The following is a 23,739-nucleotide window of genomic DNA, read 5'->3' on the forward strand; positions in this document are numbered from 1 at the left end:
TTTCCGTGTCGCGCACGCTTGACTGGTATAGGCTGCGACTGCTCAGCGATCTTTCCTTACTCCTTGACCTGCACGGGCGCACCTACCCCAAAGCACCAGATGGCGAACGAAGAACAGAGAAGAGCTTTCGAGTCATACATAGGCCGCGCGAATAGCGACAACGGGCAAGCTCAGAGCCCAAGTCAGCCTCTTGCTCAGTATCCTGGGTCAGTTACTCAGCCGGCCAATCCGTATCTTTATCAAGTGTAAGTGTACTCCAATAGTCTGGCACTTATGATTGACTAACAAACGACTGTAGGAGTTTTTGCCATGGACTCTGTATTTTGGTATCATAGAGTACCACTGCTCACACACAAGTAGCAATTCCCTGGGCTCGGAGTGCCCCCTGCAGCACCGACACCACCACCGGCAGCCTCGTCTTCTGTCGCATCGTTTCCTGGGTACCAAGGCGGATATTCTCAGCCCAGCTATGGGCTGGGGGTATATGGTCCAAACGGCATTCCGCAGCGTCCGCCGCCACTAGGCGATCCTCAAGCACAGCAACAGGCGTCATCGGGAAGCGGGTTTCAAGGATACTCTCAAAGGCCTGGAAGCTACATTGCACAACCCCCGCCCCCATTGAGTCATAGTGGGTGGCCATACAACCATTCACATAGCGGAATGGCCAGCCGTCGCGACAACCCAATCGCAGGTGCCGTCGTCCCAGCATCTCGCAGCCACACTCAAGAAATGGTGCGATCAAGTTCGAGACAAAGGAGGGAAGAGTATCATTATCATAGTCATGAATCAGCTCAGACAGACCAAGCGCCGCTAGTGGAAGAAGTGGTCGTGCCAGTTATGCTCTGTCATACCTGCAGTCACTGCGGTCAGATGCGCTCTGCAGGCTTCCACCGAAATAACCCAATCGTTCCCGGCAAGCCTTTAGTTTCCACGCCGTGCCGCAGATGCAAGAAGAAGCTTAACAACTTATATCGGTCGAGCAGTCGCTATACTCGCATCCGCAAGTGCATAGCTGACGAGCCCTGCGATTGGCCTAGGGAGCCATTCCGCGTCGACGCTGAACAAGATGAGTCTAGAGGTAGACGAAGAAGTAGAGAAGAGGTTTACGGGAACAGGTACTCTCCAAGTCGACCTAGGGTAGTGAAACGCGAGTCCAGCCTCGTACATCTGGGTTTAGGGGCATTCCAACAGGCATCAAGAAAGGATCGAGCAGCTCGGAGATCCTCATCTAGTCCTTGTCATTCTACAAGGTACACTAGCGAGGTGTGGCCCCCGCCTGATATTGTACGTATGGTGCCAAGGCGGGCCGATGAGGCGTGCTCTGTACCATTTGGGCCGCCCATGAGCTGTGCAGCGAAGTCAGACGAAGTATGGCCTCCTCCAGACATTGTTCGGGCCCATTCGTATAGAGACGTGGAGAGAAAATCTCTACGTCGCCAGAGTTCTAGGATTGTCGAACTCAGTCCCTCTCCTCCTCCGCCCTCCAGGCCAAGATCAACCAGAGTTGTCTATCGTAGCGATTCGCAGGAACACCGACGTAGAAATGCGAGTACATCTCTCTCTCGCGTCAGATCTCGCGGAGAAAGGCGAAGTGAAGAAGCAGAATCCCATCTCATATCACATCCCCTGCCATTTCGAACAGTCGTTTCGGACCGCCAACATACCTCCTTTCGCGCCTCGGACGAGACTTGTAGCAACGCCGAGTCGATACCTCGTCAACATCCAGAATCACCAACCTGTAGCATCTTGAAACCTGGTAGCTCTGACCATCGCGACACAAAGTCACAACGGAGAGCCAGTATGCGCGCAAGCGAGCAAAGCGTGCACATCGAGGTCGGAGGACCTCGTGTCCGGTTCAGCGGCGAACGAAGAGAGGAATTGTCAGACCGGGAACCGATCAGAAGACCAAGATACGCTTATGAAGACGGTGGCAACAAAAAGAAGTCTGAGTATCACCAAGATCACTCTCGCGAGCGTGTGCAAGAGCGCGCGCAGTATGACACCCGACCTAAACCACGCCCAAACCAGGACTTTGAAAAAGTTCGCACAAGGTACTGCTCTCCAATGGACGAAAAAGACTATGAAGAAGAGATGCGAGTGGACAAGCAGCGTGGTATCTCGCCTTCACCTTCTCCTCCCCAGAGAAGAAGCAGAGAGTACGAAGAGATTCGCGTTCGCCATATTTCTCCTCTACCTATTCGACGCTCATCTCATCATCCACTGCAGCACTCTGATCGTGCCAAATCACCATCACCACCGCCTCTGTACCGCCATGTCTCGCGCACAAAAGCACTAGATGGTAGACGGTCGGTTGCGTCTCTGCCTGTTCATTCTAGAGAGGAAGACCATACAGACTGTAGTAGTACGGGCTCGGGGGATGTGATGGTGGTGACGAGGACGTGGAAGGGTATCGATGAAAATGGGCGGCCGGCGACGTTTGTGGAGGAGAGAAGGGAGGTCAAGATGCTTGCGGAGGGAAGTGAGCGGGGTGGCTCTGGGAGGGAGTATAGGGACTTGGGGTATAGTGACCGGGTCAGTAGTGCTGGCAAAGTATGGAGGGAGGTTTAAGTATTGTTGGGGGGGGGAATAGGACGATTCAATCGGAAGTAACGATGGGATTGAAAATGTCTGGACTCGAGAAGGAGTTTATAGTGGTTTTAGCTATATCCTAGAAGAAGATCAAAAATGGGTTCATCATGCTTAATTTTGCATTTCCAACAACTGGCATCCACTCTAATAGGTGAAGAGAGAAAGAAAAGAATGAAGGTAAATACCTACTGACCCCCTTCGGTCTCATTACACAGTATCGAGAACCCGACTCTGCAACGAACACAAGTCGACAACCATAGCTACACTAGCTACCTCCTTGGCACTCTCGTCCAGTCGCTCCTTGACAAGGGCTTCAGTAGCAGCGTCGGCCTCGACTGCCATCCTAGCCCATGCGGCGGCCTCCTTGGAACCCCCAGCAGCAGGTAGCAAATGGCTTTCGCCCGACAGCCGTGCCAGAGCTTCTTGTGCCTCTTGGTCTGCAGCAGCGAGGTGGGCGGCAAGATGGACGGTGCGTTGGGTGAGTGCGCGCTCGCTGGTTGCAATGTGTGCGAGGGGAGGAAGGTAAGGGAGGAGTTTAGATATGGGGTTGGATGGTTTCGACGAGTCAGATGCCGTGTTTGCGTTTACTGGTGTGGGTGGAGAGAGGGCATTGTTGTCATTTGTCGCAGAGTCGTCTTCTGCATTGGTTGCTGGTGCAGGGTTCTGGAGACTGAGATGGGCCTCGAGGAGATTGGCGCGCGCGGCGGTGTATTTGTCGTAGGAGGCTTGGATCTTTGCTGTTGCTGAGGCACGGTCAATTGCAGAGTTGGTCGTGTCGGTTGCAGCAGCTGAAGTGCCGTTCTTGACTGGACGCTTGATGGGTGAGGCGTCTTCAAGGAAAATGCTTTCTTCCTCGAGCTTGGCCAGTTCCCCCTGTATCCAGTCGACGAGTTCATTTCTTGCTTGTTCGAGAGCATAGACTTGCGATTGGAGAGTTGCCGACGGGGCACTGGGTGCTGTGTCCTGTGCTTTTGTTTTTGCGGCTTGAGCTCGCTCCATGCTTGCTCTTGCCTCGAGAACTTGTTGCTTCAATTTGAAAATCGATAATTGGTCATCATCGGTTTGGGAAAGATTGTCCAGACGCTCTGCAGGGACATCAGGTTGGTCGCCAATTGCGCGTTTGACTATATCTCGAGGATCTGAGGAAGGCGTGGAGGGCTTTGCGTTTAGGAGTTTTTCCAGAGATTCTTGGATGACCTGAAGCTCTGCATGCCGGCGACGCTGCCGTAGTAGAAAAACATAACCTTGGGTGACATTGTCGTCGTGCTCGGGTTCCGGTTGGGTGGGATTGTCGTCCACGTGACGGGTGCGCAGCTGTTGTAACGAAGCTTGGAGCTCATTGTGTTTTGCCTGTGCTTTGGCGCGAGCCCGAAGCGCTTGAAGGTATTCAAGACGACTATCTTTCAGGCCAGGAGGATTTGTGTTGGCAGCGGACAGGTTCTGGGGACACTCATGGTTCAGATGGTGGAGCTGAGTTGATGCATTGGCTGGCCGAAGGGTAGATGTCAAGTATTTTGATAGCGTGCGTCGAATGCGTAGTGTATCTTGGCGAGAATTGACGTAGGCAGACAATGCTCGATCAACCTCTGAGATCGGGCAGGCCGTCTGGGCTGGCATTGGACTCGAGTTTGGTCAAAGCCCCGTAGTGGGGATTGACGTGCTGGTGGAAATGACAGAAGAGGGAGAGAATGCTATTCGAGGAGTTGTATGCGGCTGAGTAGCCACGATGGCAGCTTTGACCAGTGTCACGATGCTTTTGCACTTGGGTCCGCGGTAGTAGGACAACGCAACGAGTGGCGGTGTTTGGGCGGGTCGGAAGGCTAGGCCGCAATTGGCTGAGCGTGTCCTACTAGCGCAGATCACGAAAACACGTGCTTTGGGACTTGGCGCATGTGCATAGAACGATTGCCTGAGCATTGATGGTGGGCAAAAGCATAAACGCAGAAAAAGGCCCGAGTTGTGCTTTTTGGTGGGCGAACGCAGAGAGGGGGATGCGGCTGGGTGGGAAGAGAGAGAGGGTCGGGCTAGTGTTCCGGTGGTGCGGTTGCTTTGGGGTGTTCGCTCGTTACTACCTACCATGAGTGTAGTCACAGATGGGAGGGCTTTCGCTGTCACGCACTACAAGGGCCCATGTTGGGCCATGTTGCACCATCCTATGCGGACAAGATGGGCAGCAAGAGCTGAGGGCTGACTGTTGTTTGTAGCACTACACCTAGGCAGGAAAGGCACCGGCGGATGTTTTTCAGGGGACGTGATGCGCTTGACGCCGTTGTCACACAAGTGCCCAGCATCGAGTCAGCTCTGCGCCATATGTACACAAGTATGAAGCCATGTGGCTGCGGTGTGGCTGCGATGAGGCTGCCTTCACCTGGGTGCCGCTCCATCAACCTGTGACTGCGTATGTGTTACATGGAAGCGCGTTGGCGTAGATACAAGGACATGATGGCGCGTGATGGCCACGGGCCATCAGCTAGACGTGTTTGCAGATGGCAGCCCCACACGCGTCGGCTGGTAGAGATAAGGCGGCACAGGGACATGTAAGTACCATGCATAGGGCAGGATGTGATGTCAGACGTTGCTACAACCGCCTCAGGCACTCGGGGGCGACACGAGGGCGAGCAATGTCATTGACAGCGGAAATGCGGCTTATGGGCAGCCGGAAGCAGAGAAGAAAGAGGTAGATACGAGACAACGGCGCTTTGGAGTCGGGAGCTAGTGTGATCAGCAGCAGACAATGCAAGGACAGCAGGGCCCGTGACAAGTTCGACGAGGCACTGTGCGGAATTGCTTTGGGCGTTGGAGGCTAGGATATGGCCGTCTGGGGCAATGAGCGAGGGGGGCGTCCGAGGGGGGCGACGTGCTCTCAGACACGAGGCGGTGGATGATGCAAAGAGAGGACAACGCATCACGGCGGGCGCACCAATTGCAGGCTGGAGCGAGGGCAGGCGGCGGGGAAGATGCAGACGGCCGGGGCTCGGTGTGGTGCTGGCGACTAGCACGCACAGTGGCAGCAGAGCAGCGATGCGAAACGGAGGCACTGGTGGGCGGGCGCAGGGCGAGCGAGAATGAAGGAGAGGGAGGGATAGGACACAGCGCGTTCTGGCAGCCCGCTTGGCGCGACAGGGGGGCGGCGAGGCATGGACACAGGCGGTGGGATGCCATGGCATACTTACGCCTGACGGCCGCGTTATTTCGCTAGGGCCCAAACGAGCATCAACTGCCCTGGCTCGCCTTTCTCCTTTCCCGCCCGCCACCAGTGATACTCCTCTCCTGCGGCGGCCAAAAGCAGTTGCCGACATCTCGCGCCCGCCCGCCGTTTTCTTTTTTGGCTGCATGCCATTTCCACACACTGCGAGCCCCCAAAAAGCAATCCGGTCCTGACCCCAAATAGCCCAGGTCCCTGCGTCTGCACTGTACCGCATCGCACCGCACCGCCCCAGGCCGCGTCGCGCGCCGCCCTCAGTGATTATCTCCCGGGCAGGGGCTCAAAGTAAATACTCCGGCACACCACCCACCCTCACACCACCATAGAGGCCAGGCTGCCCGCCCTTCCTCACCATGCCCTTCTTCAAGAATGTCTTCAATTCAAAGGACAAGCAAAAGTCAAAGACGGCTCCCGAGCCCGCCGCTCCGCCCAAGCCTCGCTGGGAAGAGTCATGGACGCGCAAAGAGGTGGCACCAGAAGAGATCCAGGAGCTCGTCCACGTCTGCACACAGGAAATCAAGTCGAGGGGTAAGTCGACGCTGCGAATTGGCCTCTGTCCAGCCCCGACTGACCCGCACTCCAGCTCTGGATATGCCCTTTATGCTACTGCCCTTTCGCCCCACCTCAGACACAAGCGCCTCGCGCAACTTCGTCCGCAACTTCTTCAAGGCCGCCTACGAAGAAACAGGCCAGTTTTCCGGCGAGCAGCTGGCACAAGAATTGCGTCTGACCGCACCCTTGGTACACTACCCCTCCACCTCCCCACCTCCCCAGACAGTGCCTTGTACTGACAGATACAGACGCTATGCAGTATCATCAAGTGGTGCTGGAGCAGGCTGCCCGGCGGCGTAGTCACCTGGGATGCATATGAGCTCTTTCGCATTGGCGAGTCTGGTGAGTACTTGAACAGAGCCTCTCCTCTCATCACCCCTCCTCACTTGCTGACTCGATATATCCAGACTCGAACTTTGCCCGACATTCTTTCGACACCTTTATCCCCATGAGCGTCGATTCTGAGTCACGCAAAAGCATAATCTTTGACTTCTTTGACCTATTGTCTTCTGTGGCTGCCCGAGGCAAGACTAATGGCATGGGTGGTAGAAAGCTTTCTCGTCTTGCAGGCTGGTGGGCATTCGAGTTTCATGAAGACAACAAGGGTTTCGACGGAGGATACCGCACATGGGAGAAGTAAGCCCACAGGCTGCACTGCATTCCTCCAAAAAAAACAATTGCTGACTTGTCTTTAGGGCCGCGGATGCAGCAAGTCATCTCTTCTTCGCCTATCTGCGATCGCTTTCACCAGACACAAATGTGGTCGGAGCCATATCCACTCTACCACGGTCCCTTCAAGCCCTACTCTCCCAGACTGAATATCCTCCCCAGGTACCCACTCTGATGCAGACCCGCACGACCAAGGTAGTCATGATCGTAGATTCGGTCTCGCCTACGCCATTTGCCCTGCTCCGCCGCGCAAAACACTTCGAGTACCGAGACGACGACCGAGCCTTGCAGAGGTTTTCAGAGTACGAGGATACAGTCAAAGCTCTGACTGATGAGTGTCGCAGAGTGCTCGAGTGCATTTCAACCGCCAACCAGTCTAACGTAGCAAGTTTGACAGATCCCACTACACCAGATCCCTCGTGGTCCCGCTTTGAGGACTTTGGATTCGCAGGCATCTTGGATAATCCCGGCACTACTAACGGATCCTCGCTAGGTGGCGGTCCAAGCGACTTTTCTACCTTTGGGCCGGCTGCACGCACAAAGAATGCCGACTTTGGTCGCCCTACGACTCCTTCGTGGGCAGATTTCCTGTCCTCTGGGTTCGCAGACGAGAACAATAAATCTCCACCAACCACTCTCCTGATGCCTAACCAGAAGCTGCCGCCTCTGGGTGAGCATCGTGTACACAGCTCGCAATCCCACATGCGCAACGGGCTCAAAGAAGACGATCTTGACCCTGGTGAATTGGCTAGTATCACCAAATTCGAGCTCGACGAAACGTTTTGGTGGGTGTGGATGATCAGTCTGGCTTCTGAAGAGACCGCGGATCGCAAGGCCGCCTTCGGTCGATGCACGTTAATCGAGACGCGCATCCAGGGCGCAAAATGGCTGGTCATGGAAGAGCAGGTCAAGGGTGCTTCGGATGGTCCTGAGGAAGGTGCGTACATTGTGGAGAAGAAATCAAAGTTCAGTTTCACAAAACGTGGGCGACTTGGTCGGCGCAAGTCAACCGGCAAGAAGCCATCTCTAAAGGAGCCCTACAACCGCTCTACTACCGACACGCCCATGAGCAAGACTAGCATCGGACCAGACCAGCACGCGAGAATCCAGGCTGCAGCTGCAAAGTTGGCCCAAGGCGAGCGAGATGAGAAGGATGCAAAGGAGCTTGCCCAACGTCGAGGACGCCATGAAGACACCACATCCATCAAGACAAACAGCGTACTGACCTTACAGCCACACTTGGTCAACGAGGCTGGTCCAGCGATGAAATGGGACAAGAAATTTGGCGAGGCTGCGCTCGATCGTGACGCCCTCCGCGCACAGTACCTGGGTGATACTAGTGCTGGCAAGGGGTCAAAGAACAATTTGCACTTGACCGCTAACGGACGCACGTCACCAATGCCCTCGAATGCATCGAACCGCGAATTGCCTCCTCTACCCAAATCAGAGAAGGATCCCGATGAATCCGTTACGCCAGTGCCTTGGCCAGACTCGCCTATTCAGTCGCCACGCGCTCCGGTCAAGTCATACCAAACATCATCTGGTCCAGAGAAGACGTTGTCTCCCGAAGAGACGCCTCTTCCTGACGACAAGTCTGCCCAGGCATCTACGACTCCCAGTCAGCATCCTGCTCTGAGGAAAGCAGTGGCCTCCCAGCCCAAAGATCGTGTCAGTGAGGATAAGGGGACCGTGCCTGAAAAGAAGCAATCGCCGGCCAAGCTCAAGAAGAAGGAAGGAGGTTTCCGAAAGCTGTTCGGTAGGAAGAAGACGGAGACACCAGCAGCTGGTCAGTCCGCGGATGATTCTTACTTCCCACCGGATGCTGTCCGAAGCGAGTCTCGAGTTGACGACCGCCAAGCTAGCGCACGAGTACCATCTCCAACATACACTGATGAACAGCCCGAGCCTGTACGGGCCCCATCACCAAAGTTTGACCCTAGCCCTGCCGAGTCCTCTACCGGCATACCCGAGCCCAATTCATCTGCTGAACCTATGCCTGGCGGCCCTGCTACCCAGCAAGAAATTGACAAAGCCTTTTCTCGATTTGACCAAGGCCCAATGGAGGAAATGCCTGCTTTCGTTCCTGAAGATAGCGATGAAGATGCCGCCGTAGCTCCATCTGTACCCCGACGACCAGTTCAACAGGCCAACCCAAGGACGCCAACTCAACGTGCACCTCATGAAGCAGACGATGTGTCGGAGGAGTCTGTCGAGTTCGCCAAGCAGCAGTCACCATCGCACGACCGATGGGCGCAGATCAGGAAGAATGCGGCAGACCGTGCAGCCAGATTGAGCGAGGAGCAGGTCCGCCGTAGCCGAAGCCAGAGCCAGAGCCAGCGGACTGATGAAGGCGAGACGAGCGGCGAGGAGACGATTGAGAGCCGTGTTGCGCGCATCAAGGCACGTGTGGCTGAGCTGACTGGCAATGTCGACGGCCAGCCAGTTGCAAGTGGACCTGGCGCGGGCAGACAGTGGTAGATTGTGCAGTGGTAAGGGCCAAGGCTTCTTGTTGTTAGCTTTATGAGGAGCGTGGAACTAACATGAGAGGGCAGATTCCTTGCAGCATTACAAGACCGCCCCCGTCTGATTTCCAAGCGTATAAAGAGCTCGATACCCTTTTTCTCCGATTTTGCGGATGTTTCCCCAGTTATACCTTTTTTCTTATTACGACAATTGGTCCAAGTTTGCTTTTTTTTATCCTGCCGCACGCTCTCTCTCTCTGTGGGTGTGTATGTGTGTGTTATTCCCAATAGGCTGTAATCACTTATTAACCACTTTCAAACTTGAGACATATATGTGATGGAGAGTAGCCTTTAGGTTGTCTGTTTGTTTCTTCATCTTTTTTCCCTCTTCTCTCATTTTTCTTCGTTATTTGTTAAGATACCTTGGGAGGAATGTACATTGGTGTCTATGTACATGTGTTGTAGTGCTCTCTCCCCTCCCCCCTTTCCCCTTCTCTGCGTCGTCGTGCATGTGGTGATTGCGTGTGCGTGTGGAAAAGGGGGAGAGAGGAATAAGAAGGGGTGTGGAGTGGGTGGAGAAAGAGGAATTTTAATGCAGATGTAAGAGATTGTGTTTGTGCGTGCGTGTGTGTGCGTGCATATGCATGGGTTGTATTTGTTTGAATTTTTTTGCTGTTCAAGTGAGGTGTGGAGGGATTGATGGTGCTGTGAGGAGAGGAGAGGTTATGATTTGTGTCTGTATCTCTGTCTTTTGTGTGCGTGTTTTTTTTTGTTCTCGGGTGATTTGTGATTTCAAGTTCGATAATACTTTGCAAAGTTACATAAGTATGCTTACCACTTATTCCTTGATATCTCAATTTTTATATCATCTGATCAATTCTTTTTCTAACCTCTTTTGGCTTTTTTATGTCCTTTTTCTTTCCCCTCTCTTCATTTCCCCCTTCAGCGACGTGGGCTCATAATATGAATCTCGTACGATATAGTGCTTATGTCCAATTTCCAGCCGAAAACAAAAACTTCGCAATTGTTCTTTGTTGTGAGGGCCAGATGTTGATATTGTTGGGTAATTTCAAGCGAAGGGTTAAGTTTCGTATTCGTATATACCTACGATATTATAGCTGACTTAAGTGTTTTGAACGAGTAATATGGCGTGTCATGACATGCCAACATTGCTCCCCCTCCCCCCCTGTCTTTTTGTAAGTCTTGTATTGGTCTTGTGTTGGTCTTACGTTTTTGTATTACGACCGTCGGATGCTAGCCCCGGATGCAAATGGGTATTTTGCGAAGTGAAAAAAGGAGAGAGAAAAAGAAGGGGACAGAGAAAAGGATACGAAATGCAAACCAGGGTTTCAGGTATAGTGTGGCGTTGGGCGGTAGATGAAGTAGTGCTATAAGAGTGAGTGTTAAGATGGAGTAAGCGAAGAGTGGTTACACTGGAGGTGGAGACTGTTGTTGTTGTTGCGGTTAAGAAAAGAAGAGACACAATTAGCTCTGCAGGCTGCATGTGGCATGGTTTTCTCAGGAATAGCTGTGTGTATGCAAGCTTATCCGTCTAACATGTCGCTTGTGCGGTCAAGTATGAAGTTGTGAGCGACATGAGGTTTTGTCGGCTCGGGCTATTTGGTGGTCTGGAATAGCATGACGTGTGGGTGTACCTGCATATGATGTGCCGCGGGTATTGTGCCGATGACGAGTAGGAAATGGAGAGGAAGTTGGTATTGGGACATGTGTGACTAAGAATAGAAGGCAGATGGTGTACCTGCACTTGAGATGCATGGGGTTGGTTTTGTAGAGGTGACCATGCTGGTTGCCTCGGAGCGATATGAGGATGGCGGATGGGCCAATTAGAAGGATTAGACGACTGCATCGATACGGCGCAGGTGCTGTTCGTACAGGCGGATCTTGTCTAATCACGGACTGCGGCCCCGCAGGTGGGGTATACGGACGGGGAAAGCAGAAGCTAGCAAAGTCCAAGCGACGACAATGCGAAGGAAGCGGGCGGCTATGCAGGTGAGATGAGCAATGGCAACTGGGGAACGAGAGGGGCTGCTGGGCAAAGAAGCCATGAAGAAGGAGAGAGGGTCCAAGGATGGGTTGATGGGCCAAGTGTGGGTGAGGCAGTTGTGGTCGAGGTGCGTCATTGGAGTGGATTTGGGGACATGCACGACGGTGCTAAAAATATCGCGTTTCGGGGGCGCGATGCGCGCTAGGAAGCGCGGTGGTGCGAGCCCTAATCCAACATCACCGAGGCGGTTGTTTGGGCGTGAGGTCAGGGTGCAGGCGCGGCGTGCACCCGTGTCTTGACGTCGCAGAGCAGGACAAGTCCCCAAGTGCCGACAGGGCCATGCGGCTCTGAGCGAGGAGCAGTGCCGCACAAGGCGGATAGGTCAGCAGTATGATCAAGGGGGAGCAATTAGGCCGCAGTTTCAGATGGGGGCATTCCCCGCCTCCGACGGCGAGGCGAGCTGCTCGAGATGGGATGCGTCGCCATGTGTTGCCATTGAGACGCGGCTTGGCAAAGGGCGCACTGGGCCTGGTGATTTCAGGACGTGTTGCACGGGTCGAGGCTGGCCATGCATCTGCCAGCAGGCAGGCAGTCTCTGCGGCAGCCCGAGTCGAGGGCGAGCGGCCAGCAGCGGAGGCAGCAGTAGAGTAGCACGGCGATGGATATGGCCTTAAAATAACTCTGGACGGCTAGAGGGTGGGCTGGCCGGGCCAAAGCAGGCAAATAGGCCGTAAGCGGGCATATTAGCGACGACACGGCCTGGCGAGCGCAGACGCCAGGCTTCTAAATATAGGGGCGCCCGCCCGCTCCATCGTCGCTCTCTCCAAACCACATTTCGCCCAGCCCAGAGCCTCAGCAACACCGCGCCTACACACTGCTGCAACTCGCCCATCACCCCCCTCTGCGCTGCCCCCAGCCCATATAGCCCTCGGGTCGCCGAGACGATCCGCCTCGCCCACCGCGCCGACTTTGGCCGCCCGCCCGCCCTCTGCTGCTGAAACACTGGCCGTGAGCGTGCCGCGCAAGCTACTCATACCACCTCGATTCTCTTGTGCTCCACGACCCTTTGCCAGCCCACCTCCCCGTCGCTCCATGCGCTTGGACGTCTAGCATCCTCCATCCATCATGGGCCGCAGAAAGATTGAGATCAAGGCCATCAAGGACGACCGCAACCGCTCCGTGTACGTCCACTCGACCCCATCTTCTCCCTCCCATCCCCTCCCATCGCGCCTCATCGCGCCCATTGCTGTCCCAGCAGAGCTGACCATCCACAGCACCTTCCTCAAGCGCAAGGGCGGCCTGTTCAAAAAGGCCCACGAGCTCTCCGTCCTCTGTTCCGTCGACGTGGCTGTCATCATCTTCGGCCACAACAAGAAGCTGTACGAGTTCTCATCGGGCGACATCAACGAGACCATTGGTCGCTACCAATACGTAGGCACTCCCCCATTGGCCCTGGATAGAGAGTCGCGCTAAAACGGCATGGCACTGACAGGTTACCCAGTATGGCGGCGCACACGAGCACAAGGGCCCCGAGGACTTCATGGGCAAGAAGGACGGCGACGACGACGATGATGACGACGAAGACGCCCCCCTTCCCCCAGACTCGCACACGCCCCCCGACCACCCCATGATGCCCCATCATATGCAGCATTCCCAGTTCCAGCACATCCGACACGCTGCCCCCTCCATGTCGCCTCCCATTGGAAATGGCGCCTTCCAGCAACGCGGCCCCTCACCCCAGCCTCCCCACCATCTGTCGCGACCCAGCTCGAGGGTCGGACACATACGCCGTCCCAGTTCAAACCTCGCTCCACCCCAGCCCTACCCCTCGCAACCCCCAGCGCCTGCCAACAACTATGCCTACATGCCAAACCCGCCTTTCTACAACCCGCAGCCAGCTCCGCAGATGGCCCCGAAGCCCCAGCCCACTCCACCAGCCTCACAGTATCAATACTCGCATCCAATACCTGCACATCCCCAGGTTCAGTACATGCAACAGGAGCAACAACGCCGGCAGTCTATGCCACCCACCTTCCAGCAGCAGCAGCAGCAGCAAGATCAACAGGCGCAAGCGCAAGCGCAGGCACAGGCACAGGCACAGGCACAGGCACAGGCACAGGCACAAGCGCAGGCACAAGCGCAGGCTCAGGCACAACAACAGCAGCAGCAACAACAACAGCAACAACAGCCCCCGCCGCCTCCACCGCCTCAGCCCCCGCAGCCACAGCAGGAACGCCCAGAACAACCTACCATCATCGTCCCATCTCCGCCCCAGCAGAACAACTTTCAGAGCCCCCCTCTTCCTCAGCCGAAACCCCTGCATGCATCTGCCAGACACAGTATTTTCACTCCAATCGACGACAGCCAGTCCATGCTAGCAGCGCATTGGGGTAGTAGCAGCAACAGCAATGCCAACGCACAACGCAACGAAGCTCCATTTATCAAACAGGAAAATCGAGCCCAGTCTATTGATGTAGCTACCATACAGCGACCGCAGCCAGATGGAGAGCCAAAACCTCAGCCGCAGCCCCCGCAAGTCCAGCCACCACCGCAGCGAACACAGTCTACATCTTCAGTGCCCATTATTCCCCCACCATCTCGCACAAACAGCCTTCGCATGGGTGAGAGCAAACCAAGACTGAGGGTGCAAATTCCAAGTGAACACTCGGATGCTGGCAGCGCAACTGCCGACTCATCGCCCAAGGATTCTGGCACAACTGGCGCAACACCAGGACGAAGCACCGACGCATCGCATTCTTCAGGCGTTGTCCTTCCTCCGCCTTCGCCGAGCGCCAATTCGTTGCTTAGTGCTGGTGCAACAGGCCCACCAAACCCATTCGCTCGTCCCCCACCACCGTCAAATAGTAACTCATACGGGAGAAGCAACGACATCGAAACCCCAATCTCGGCACTCCCCAGCCGATTTGTGGAGAATGGCCTTCTTCCTTCTCCATCTAGCTTTTACCCTGAATGGGGGTTTGGCCGCGATTCCAACATGCTGCCGAGTCCCTTGACCTTTCAGACTCCAGTAGCTCCAAACGGCCCTAGCTTTGCGCGGGACGACTCTGCAGAGCGCAAGCGAAAGACATCGGATCAAGGGTCGGATGACGGCAATCAGAAGCGGGTCAAGACGTGATGTGAGCAACGGGTGCGGAACCCTTTTTTTTCTCTCTATGCACGGCCACTTTGCCCCGGTCGTCTGTAATTATACAAGCATACCATGTTCGACCAGGCTGTTTCTTTCTTTTGCTTTTGATTTTGGGAAAGCTAGCCATGCTCGATGCATGTAACCCACATATTACTGGTATCCTGTTTGTTGTTGAATTTTGGGTGCAGGGGCGTTGGATACCCAAGGCAGCTGTTGTTGTTGTTTATCGTCTGCTATTCACTATCTCTTTTTACAATTTGATGACTGCGGGCGGGTATTTTCTAAGCACACTGGCAATAGCATGACGAACGATGAGTTGAGCAAAGGTCAAGACTGTTTCTTCTTTGTACATACATAGTAATACAAATGACATGTCGGCCGAGTTTCTAGAACCACCGAATCAGTCCCATGCCGGAAAGTGGCGCGACGAAAGACCAGCTCGCGCCAGGCCAGAAAGCCGGCGAGTGCAGTGATTGGATGACTTGGGTTGCTGACTGGAGTTATCCTCGCGTGTGATGGTGAAGGTGGGTATGCAGCGTCATAGGGCCAAGCCAGTGTGCCCCGCCACGCTTGCCGCTGCGGCTGCGCCTTTACCCAAGGCACCCTCGCTGTGGGTGCCAGCCGCAAATGGGCTGTGAAGGAACCCAAGATTGGGCTTTGACTGTTTGAATCCGTATCGTTTCTTTGACCGCGTCCTCGTCTACCGGTGCGTCCCCTTGCTGGCATCTTCCTCGCAACCGAACTTTCCCACCCCCCTGTCCACCTGACGGCTGTTTGCGATCGCCGAGCACCTGAAGCTTGGTGTCACATTCATATATCAGCCCTCGGTCTTGCCAACAACTTGCTTTCACCCCTCCAAAAGCCCACAACCAATTCAACCTCAACATGGCATATAACAAAGGGTTCAACCCAGACAGGCTGCCCATGCACGCGGAGCCCGAACAGGTGTGTCTTTGTCCGATTTGCAATACTACTACAGGTGCAAAACTGACGTAGCTCAGGCTGCAGCTATGATGTCGCAAAACGCTACCACGGCCTCACGCCCACCGCGCATAAGCTCTGCGCGCCCTGACTACAACAAACCTCCCCCACCTGTTCCCAACCAGCGATACGATACCCGTCCAGACGACCGCTATGGCGGAGGGGGTGGTCGCGGTGCAGGAGGTGGAGGAGGAGGATATGACAGCAGACCCCCGCCCGGCGCATACAACGATGCGCGTTATGAAAGCCGTTATGATTCAAGACAAGACAACAGAATGGGCCTTGGATCGCCTCCACCAGCAAACTATGGCCATGGACCGCCACCACAGGGCTATCATGGAAGACCTCAGCTTGCGCAGCAGTCAAGACCCCCACCAACGCCAGCGCCGGCACCGCCAAGAGATGGAAATGATCGTGAGGCCTTGTGGAGACTATTTGGCGCCGTGGACAAAGACAGTATGCCATGTCTGCCGTCGGTCAAATTGACAAGTAGCTAACAATTGCGACAGGAAGTGGTGAGCTTACAGAAGCTGAGCTGCGAACTGCTCTCGTAAACGGTGACTGGACGCCTTTCGATCCCCATACTGTACGCATGATGATTCGAATGTTTGACACCAACAAATCCGGCACAGTCAATTTTGACGAGTTTTGGTATGTCATCCATTTTTTCTTCACTCTTTTCATACTCATGACGAGATTCACATACTAACAATTTCTTTTTTTTTTACTTGTACAGTGGCCTCTGGGGTTTCCTCTCTGCCTGGCGCGCTCTTTTCGACCGCTTTGATCAGGACCAGAGCGGTAGCATATCTTATGCTGAATTCAACGAAGCCTTGATTGCATTTGGATACCGCCTTTCTCAGCAATTCGTCACCCTGCTCTACCGCACATATGACCGCGACGGCCGTAATGCACTCAGTTTCGACCTGTTCGTCCAGGCGTGTATCAGTTTGAAGAGAATGACGGATGTGTTTAAAAAGTATGATGAGGATCGCGATGGTTATATCACGTTGAGCTTGTAAGTTAAACTTGGTCTGGGAGACACAATCCCTTTCCCTCTATCACTTCCGTGAATACGTTTTGCTAACGAGTAAATCTTTTTTTATCTGCAGCGAGGAATTTCTTACAGGTGCGCAAGCTTTGTTCCTCTTCAACTCGATTTCGGCCTCCACTGATACCGGTCTTTACTAGAAATCATCCGCCAGCGATGAGCTAGCGCCACAGGATCAAGCACGCGACTCGACAATTGCGCACACCTGCTACATATGAGAAAAAGTCGCTTGTCTCTGTTACCTGAGTACTGGCTTTGCATGAGATCTGACATGATGGTCTATTTGTATCCCTGGTAATTTTGGCTTGGCAGAGAAATAGATATACGTGAGATGACTGTTGGTTTACCATGGTGGGGGGGGGGGGGGGGGGGGGACAAGAGCGAGGGAAGCGACATCTTCATGAATATACAGCAAACTCATGTAGTAGTACGCTGGGAAATGTTTTGGGTAGGCATCCGTGGTTGTGGTGTTGATCGGGCGACCGAATCTCCCTTGTCCCCTTGACAACAGAGAGCGAACCACGTTGCTAAAGGTAAATGAATTTAGATACCCGTTTAGTTTTTTTTCTTCTTATATTTTTTATTGTCATGTCCTGCGTTGAATGAGTGATTCCGAATACCACAATCACACTTGGTAGGCTTCTTATCCCATGCACATGTGCGTGAAATACTAGAGCAGTGTAGACATACATTCTCTTCTCCCACTTCACACCTCCCATCAACCTAACGCTGAATTCGCTCCACCTCCAACACTGCTTCAATCATACCTCTTCACCTGCCGCCCAGACGCCAACATGATAATAAATGTGTTCTCTCACCCTGCTCTTGCGCCTCCAATTACACATGAAACCAGGACCGTAGTCATATCTCGGTAGTGTGACATGGGTATGGGCTAGAAGTAGTGCTTTCTTGGGTTTTCTTGGGGGGGTGGGGGGGGGGGGGTGCGATCACGTGATGAAAAAACAGGGATTGAGCAAGGTAGGCATGGATGAAGGGACTTCTGTTGTTGTGTCAGTTGTAGTTGTCGTTGCGTTGAAGAGCTGGGACTCTTTGATCATTGTAGTAATCATAGTCGTAGTTGAAGTAATTACCTCAATCGAGGGCACCCTAAATCAGGTGGCCGTGGCAAGGGGTTATTATGTACCATGTCAATGATTGGGCGTTGTGGTTGTTTGACGAGTACTCTCTCCAGGGCTTGGATGTGCAGGAAATGTGATGTTGTTGTGTTAGAATACTCTTCGTGGAAAGCGGGCTGGAATTGAGGGAGGAAGGGGTAGTCCATAAAAATCTTGCTTACGGACTGTTTCTGAGTGGTTTCGTGTGCGACTGTAAATTGATTCTGCGAACTAGTTATTCAGACCAAGTGGATGAATATTCTTGCGTTTGAAGTGACAGATATGTTCTATATACACGTATACAGGTACTAATAGCGTATCTCAACAATGGCACAATTTTAAATGAAGCATATTACCATAAGCATTAGGCTATGGTATCCAAAGGTAAATTTGATTTCACTATGATGTGACATCTAGAGAGAAAGAAACATTTGAGGAGACAGAACCACCTAAGGAAGAAGAAGTTGATGCCAAAACGGTGTGGGCACTAAGCTCGAATATCCGGCGTTGATGCACTGTTGTTTTGCGAACCCCAACACGAACTCGATGTATCTGCCCTGCCTGACTCTGAATCGTGACATCTTCATTGTCGTTTTGTGCAGCGTCAGGATGAAGGCTGGAGAAAATGTTGAGCCTGTCATCGTCTGAAAATGCCCCTCCCTTCATTGCGATAGCGCTGCTATTTTCAACATGTAAGAAAATGCTAAGTGTAGAGAAATGAGAATTCAATGGAGCTTCAAAGCGAAACTCAATCAGGGGATTGAGCCGAGAATTGCTTCGAAGGCTCAGAATCATTACATCCGGATCCCATATCGATTCATGTTGCATGAACTCTGGTCTGTGCGATTGGAGTTTGATCCAACATATTGGCTTTATGAGTTGATATCCCATGTCCAACAGAGTTGCTGATGTTTCGATGACGATGTCTACTTTGCTCTGCTTCCATTCCCATTCGAGTGAGGGGTAGCCCTCACGGGATTCTCGTAGGGTGATTGTTTGATCCACTGCCCCTTGAGCATGTCTTGCGCTCAAAAGCACTGTACTGAAGCCAAAAGTTCTGTACACCAATTTACCACGTTTCATTACCGTCATAGATTTGTTGTTGTCTGATTCTGCATGGATGAGAATACCCAGGAATTCCTCTTGTTTACCCACTGAGCAGTTAAGGAGTCCAACAAAGTACGAATTAGAGAGATCATCTTGGTTGGATAAAGACAGCAGTGATAATCGTATAGTCAATCCGAGGCTTGCAAGAGTCGGCGGAATGGTTGGGTTTTCAGCGTATTCCAAGTTGCGGCAACTGGTGAAGTCCTTGGGCGAGCTTGCCAATATCTTGTGACTAGAGCAGTTGTAACCGGCTGAATCGCTCAAGATATCTGATATAGGTTGTGTTTGACGGCTAATGTCAATCCGGGGTCCCCAAGCAAATATGGAATCATCGTTCACTCTTCGAATGATCTCTTCTTGCAGGCGATGAAAGGCCCGGTCACCTTCCCCATAGAGTAGTGGCATGTTGATTTCGAACATCCCCAACAGACAGTACGCCATGTCTTCTATACGGGTCGTATCTCTTGACGAGGCCCACGCCATTTTTTTCGCAACACAATAGGCACCAAGCATATCACGGTTCTTAGGCCATGTGAGTCTCCTTATTCCCAAAGCGCCCTCATCTATTCCCGTTATTTTGGATATCAACTGCGAATGGTGGAGCCTTAGGCCTAACCGGTGCCAGTTGCAGTTGTAGAAGACTACTTCTGTTGGTGCCAAGAGTTCTTGCAGCGTCCAGCCTCTGGTAAACCATCTACTTTTGCGAAACTCTTCACCCATGTATTCTTCCACGACGTCTGAGAGATAGGCATAGCAACGACGGGCGGCCCGGTACCAGGCATACATGGAGTTGATAGCCTCGGAAAGCTCTGAGCTGGATCTTTTATCAATGCAGCAAGTATCGACCCATGCATACTTGAGTTGATCACGGATTGCTTGCTTGCAGGTGAACTCAATCTTCTGGTATCCCGCTCGGGCTTGTGTCGCCGGTGCATAGAGAGGTAAGTCCATGAATGTCACCTCGTCATTGCCCCAGGTGTGCGATAGGATTGCATAAGGCGGAACCTTGCTTCCGAAAAACTCCTCGAGCTCAAGTGTTGAGCAGTTTATGAGGCGCATGATAGAAATCTGGTGTGATTGTTGAAGCTCTGAGTGTGGTACAAGGCAGCAATGGCGGGGTGTTTGTAAAGAAGGAAGGCAAGGCTGGAAGGCTTGCTCGGCTAGCTCTAGCTTAGTAATGACTGACTTTAACACTGTGAAAACTAGTAGTTTAGGATTGAGCTGATTGATATCGACGAGATGTTCTTCTCTTTACTTGCTTCGTTACCTATCTTCGCCATCCTTGCTTCCTAATGTCCCTATACGCTTCATCCCGCGTTCTGCATCACTCATGATACGGGAATAGAGTTCAATATCTCAAATTCTACTGAAATCTCCACCAAATCGTCTAAGATGCAATCTGGTATCTGGGTGGGTGGGTATATAACAAACAAGGCAAACAAAGGAAAGATGTTACAGCTCATCCAGTCAATCATAATACATATTCGCATCTCCCGGTATCCGTACACACGTGCAATTTGATTCTTCAAATCCAAGCATTTGTTTCATCCAGCAACGTCTCTGTGCGATGTGGTGTTTTTGTTAGGTGGATACTCCTAGATGACCGACTTCCTGGGGGCGCGCGAACGGCGCTCGCTCCGGCCTAAGCAGAGGGCTGCGAACCAAGCAATGACAGCAAGGAGCATGAGCCCAGTTGCCGCCCATGTCAAGGCGAGGAACTTGCCACCATAGTACGATTCAAGGCCGATTTGGTTTCCGTGTTCGTTGATGACGTCGGTACCCTTGACCATGACGGCGGTGACGAGCCCGCTGGCGATGCCAATGGCTAAAAATGCGAGCAGACTGAGGCCAATATTTAGGCATGCGCTCAGTCTTCCTGAGGTGAGGATGCCAACAAGACTGGCGACGAGGGTCAAGAAGATGAGGCAGATTGCGATGACGTAGAGAACGAACATGGCTGCCATGACAGCATTCAAGGCGTCGATGCCCTTCTGGATATCTTCTGGCCATTGAAGGTCCTGCAGAGTGATGTCTATGCCCGACCTGTTTAGGGCTCTCTGAATGATGTCGGTTGGATTGAACTTGTACATGGCCTTGTTCTTTGAGCATTCGGTAACGTTTTTGCTGATGTCATCTTGCTTCAGGGTCGCATTAGCCACCTCGGCGGGTGTGTACTGTCCCTCGCAATAGTTCAGCATGTGGGCTGAGTACCAGTCCTCGATGCCAGCACGCTCGCGGAACTCATCTATCCTCTCATTGATTTCATTGGTGACTGTATCGGTGATGGAGTCTGGAATGAGATTGATGATGTTGGACAAGGTAGAGTCGGAGTTTGAGGCACTGTCGATGAGGTTTTGTCCAATGGCCGAGGTGTTGAGTGTGAGGAGCGAGTAGTCTTCCATGAAACCCTTCTTATGGCCTGCAAAAAGGCAGAGGAATGAGAGAATCAGGGCTGCAGTACAGCATAAGACGGGTAGAAGCGCGATGAAGCGCATTGTTGCGAGTTGCTTATTGGTGTATTACAGCGATGATTAGTGCTAGTGAGCGACGGTGTTGAAAGAGTACGTGGACAAGGGAGGCGTGAAGACAGGCGGGTAAAAGCGATTGAAGGTCTTTGTTGACCACAAACAGCGGCCAAAGGCACAAAGTGCACTTATAGGCGGCATGCCAGCCCAAAGCCTGGAATACGACGGCAACGAGTCTGGGACCCGCACGTCACTGGCGCAGGGTCTTATCGTGGAAGCAGCCGAGCAGCCAGCCAGTCAAATAGTGGCTCAGCCTCAAGATCAACATCTCAGGCGACGGATCTGGCTGTTTTTAGCACACCGACACGACGTTGACGTGGTGCTGGGCGATTGTTGTTGCGGCCCTGCACGGATGACGTAGACAGTACCGCTAAGCGAGGCCTGTCCAAGCAGGGGTGGGAAGCAGGAATGACTGACAGGACCAGGTCCAAATTGACTGGTTGGGCGACAAAGGGGAGAGAAGAAGAAAAAAACAAATCCTCACCGCGGTACCACACCGGTGTGGGCAGATGTTGTAGCGGCAACGAATGCGCCACATTGAGGTAGGCTGCACAGCCGCTCTGGTGCGTACGTATGCCTATGCGCACCTGCGAACCGACCAGTCTGCAGCGCCACGAGCATGACCCAGATGGAACGCGAAGCACGTGTTAGTGCGCAGCACCAGGTGAAATCTTTTTGCAGACTAGTATTTCGTCTATGGGTTTTGCTATTTGAGTCTATTGCTCCTTGGCCCTAAGTATGTGTGCTATGTGTGGGGCATCGTCAATCGTGCCAAACATCCATGTCGTTGATTTTGCGAGTGGAGCAACCCCGTACTCCCAAGTTGTTGTTGTTTTTCAAGTGTGATGATGCCAAGTGTAGATGAAGGGTTAAGGGACTGTGTGCCATGCATGGCGGTTGGGGGGGTGTAATTGGGGACTGTCGACTCGGCAGCAGCCGCGTCTTACGAGGGAGACTTCTTTGGGTGTTTTGGTGGTTGTGGGGGTGTTGCTGACGACGACGAAGATGCGCGGGCACTGATTCCGTCTGTGAATGGCGAGTATGGCGCCGCTACTGAATGGGGCGGTGCGCGGTGTCCCGCCTTTGTGCGTGGAGGGTCTGCCGAACCCGGCCACTTCTTTTGCTCTTGGTGTATCTTGTCAAGTGGTTCGCCGACGATGTGGTACTTGTCCCAGTTGATGGGGGGACACCGTACAACGTTTTGCGGCTGTGGGATGGGAGGGAACCTTGGGGCACTGGGCTCTGCGTCTATGCGGGCCGAGTCGTTGCGAGCGTCTGGATGGGTGGCGTCTTGGTCATGGCCCAGGCCAGATAGGGTGGGCGTGAGGATGTCCTGGTACGAGTGCGACTGCTGTGCTCGCTGTTGGTGGAGCGAGCGGGCAAAGGCTTGGGGGTCGGCTATGGCGGCGGCCTTGAGGTCCTCGAGGGCCTTGAGGTCGCGCTTGCTCTTGTCGCGCTGCAGCTGCAGGAGGGATATGGCGGAGCGCAGGGCAATGGCATCGGGATTGTCCGACTCTGAGATGGCGACCGAGGGCGGCTGTGGTGTGAAGGTGGCCGTGGGCGGAGGGGCAGGGCGGGGTCGAGCTTCGCTGCGCTCCACCGGAGCTAGCTGGGCAGCCGTGGCCGTGGGCGTCAGAGGCGACACGGGCGGGCGGTCTGGGGTGGGAGACCTGGAGCGGTGGGCCGAGTGGTGGGAGCGCGTCGAGGCATCGCTGGACGAGGCCGGGCGGGTGCTTGTGTCGACCAGGAGCGCTGGCATGGCGGCGTGGAGGGAGAAGGACGCAGACTCCTGGCACTGACTGGCACTGGGGCCGGAGCGTGCTGAAGGTCAGAGCGCGTGCTGAAGGTCTCGGCCTAGGGGCGTAGGGGTGTTTGTGCTAAATCTCCGAAAGATGCTTCCACGGTGCACTTGGGCGCTCACTTTTGTCGCGTGCGGGCGGCGGCGATTAGACACTGCCCATCACACGTCTTCGCCGTTTGCCGGCCTGCTCACGGAGCGCTCTGAGGAGGCCTAGGGGCCAGTGGGCGGGGCGGAATTTCCTGTGGCCAAGGGTCGGGTGTACGGGTGTGGGTGTGGGTGAGGCCATCTCGTCTATCGCCTACTTACTTGTCTTTGCAGCACGCCATCCTCTCGTTGCCTGTCCTGTCGAGCACTAGTCTACTCGGTGCATCCATGTTGGTCCAGGGCACACGCTCTCTACATCTGCTATTACTACGACTACTACTACTACCAGCTATATGTTGTGTGTGTGTCTGGCCATCCATCGGCTTGGACATGGCATGCATCGATGACGCACCCAAAAGTGACGTGCACCCGCGGTACTGTATAC

General features: G+C 53.6%; 10 protein-coding genes across 10 annotated transcripts; 5 read left to right on the forward strand and 5 right to left on the reverse strand.

Annotated features, from left to right (window-relative positions):
* Positions 1-99: 99 nt before the first annotated feature.
* On the forward strand, positions 100-2,568 carry PSV08DRAFT_179358 (uncharacterized protein; the record flags this gene model as incomplete). The annotated part of the gene is made up of 2 exons (XM_014226249.1): positions 100-243; positions 361-2,568. 2 exons carry the CDS (start codon positions 100-102, stop codon positions 2,566-2,568), a joined length of 2,352 nt encoding a protein of 783 aa, XP_014081724.1.
* Positions 2,569-2,796: 228 nt separating this feature from the next.
* PSV08DRAFT_178844 (uncharacterized protein) lies at positions 2,797-5,728 on the reverse strand (the record flags this gene model as incomplete). Its single annotated transcript, XM_014226250.1, has 3 exons — positions 2,797-4,076; positions 4,666-4,707; positions 5,593-5,728. The coding sequence occupies 3 exons, from the start codon at positions 5,726-5,728 to the stop codon at positions 2,797-2,799; spliced, it is 1,458 nt and encodes a 485-aa protein (XP_014081725.1).
* A 419-nt stretch (positions 5,729-6,147) lies between these two features.
* Positions 6,148-9,793, forward strand: PSV08DRAFT_202030 (uncharacterized protein; the record flags this gene model as incomplete). Its single annotated transcript, XM_014226251.1, has 6 exons — positions 6,148-6,322; positions 6,378-6,535; positions 6,595-6,688; positions 6,754-6,982; positions 7,042-9,504; positions 9,568-9,793. The coding sequence occupies 5 exons, from the start codon at positions 6,148-6,150 to the stop codon at positions 9,491-9,493; spliced, it is 3,108 nt and encodes a 1,035-aa protein (XP_014081726.1). The 3' UTR covers positions 9,494-9,504; positions 9,568-9,793.
* Positions 9,794-11,499: 1,706 nt separating this feature from the next.
* On the forward strand, positions 11,500-12,133 carry PSV08DRAFT_247148 (uncharacterized protein; the record flags this gene model as incomplete). The annotated part of the gene is made up of 2 exons (XM_066092345.1): positions 11,500-11,745; positions 11,864-12,133. The coding sequence occupies 2 exons, from the start codon at positions 11,500-11,502 to the stop codon at positions 12,131-12,133; spliced, it is 516 nt and encodes a 171-aa protein (XP_065949259.1).
* Positions 12,134-12,607: 474 nt separating this feature from the next.
* PSV08DRAFT_389998 (uncharacterized protein) lies at positions 12,608-14,964 on the forward strand (the record flags this gene model as incomplete). Its single annotated transcript, XM_066093503.1, has 3 exons — positions 12,608-12,663; positions 12,757-12,913; positions 12,984-14,964. The coding sequence occupies 3 exons, from the start codon at positions 12,608-12,610 to the stop codon at positions 14,616-14,618; spliced, it is 1,848 nt and encodes a 615-aa protein (XP_065949260.1). The 3' UTR covers positions 14,619-14,964.
* A 531-nt stretch (positions 14,965-15,495) lies between these two features.
* PSV08DRAFT_202034 (uncharacterized protein) lies at positions 15,496-16,859 on the forward strand. The gene is made up of 5 exons (XM_014226255.1): positions 15,496-15,575; positions 15,632-16,067; positions 16,121-16,262; positions 16,348-16,629; positions 16,724-16,859. Exons 1-5 carry the CDS (start codon positions 15,516-15,518, stop codon positions 16,800-16,802), a joined length of 999 nt encoding a protein of 332 aa, XP_014081730.1. The 5' UTR covers positions 15,496-15,515; the 3' UTR covers positions 16,803-16,859.
* Positions 16,860-18,263: 1,404 nt separating this feature from the next.
* PSV08DRAFT_296119 (uncharacterized protein) lies at positions 18,264-18,635 on the reverse strand (the record flags this gene model as incomplete). The annotated part of the gene is made up of 1 exon (XM_066092609.1): positions 18,264-18,635. A coding segment is annotated over exon 1 (245 nt), but the record flags the coding sequence as incomplete, so codon positions are not given.
* Positions 18,636-18,995: 360 nt separating this feature from the next.
* On the reverse strand, positions 18,996-19,983 carry PSV08DRAFT_202037 (heterokaryon incompatibility protein-domain-containing protein; the record flags this gene model as incomplete). Its single annotated transcript, XM_014226256.1, has 2 exons — positions 19,175-19,983; positions 18,996-19,135 (listed from the first exon to the last, which is right to left on the reverse strand). Coding segments are annotated over exons 1-2 (909 nt in total), but the record flags the coding sequence as incomplete, so codon positions are not given.
* A 244-nt stretch (positions 19,984-20,227) lies between these two features.
* On the reverse strand, positions 20,228-21,489 carry PSV08DRAFT_296126 (actin cortical patch SUR7/pH-response regulator pali). The gene has a single exon (XM_014226257.2). It carries the CDS (start codon positions 21,377-21,379, stop codon positions 20,480-20,482), a length of 900 nt encoding a protein of 299 aa, XP_014081732.1. The 5' UTR covers positions 21,380-21,489; the 3' UTR covers positions 20,228-20,479.
* Positions 21,490-22,276: 787 nt separating this feature from the next.
* Positions 22,277-23,168, reverse strand: PSV08DRAFT_390010 (uncharacterized protein; the record flags this gene model as incomplete). Its single annotated transcript, XM_014226258.2, has 1 exon — positions 22,277-23,168. The coding sequence occupies one exon, from the start codon at positions 23,166-23,168 to the stop codon at positions 22,353-22,355; it is 816 nt and encodes a 271-aa protein (XP_014081733.1). The 3' UTR covers positions 22,277-22,352.
* Between the last annotated feature and the right edge of the window lie 571 nt (positions 23,169-23,739).

The sequence above is a fragment of the Bipolaris maydis genome, assembly GCF_028858645.1.
Source record: "Bipolaris maydis strain C4 unplaced genomic scaffold PSV08scaffold_6, whole genome shotgun sequence".
In the NCBI taxonomy this organism is placed as follows: Eukaryota; Fungi; Ascomycota; class Dothideomycetes; order Pleosporales; family Pleosporaceae; genus Bipolaris; species Bipolaris maydis.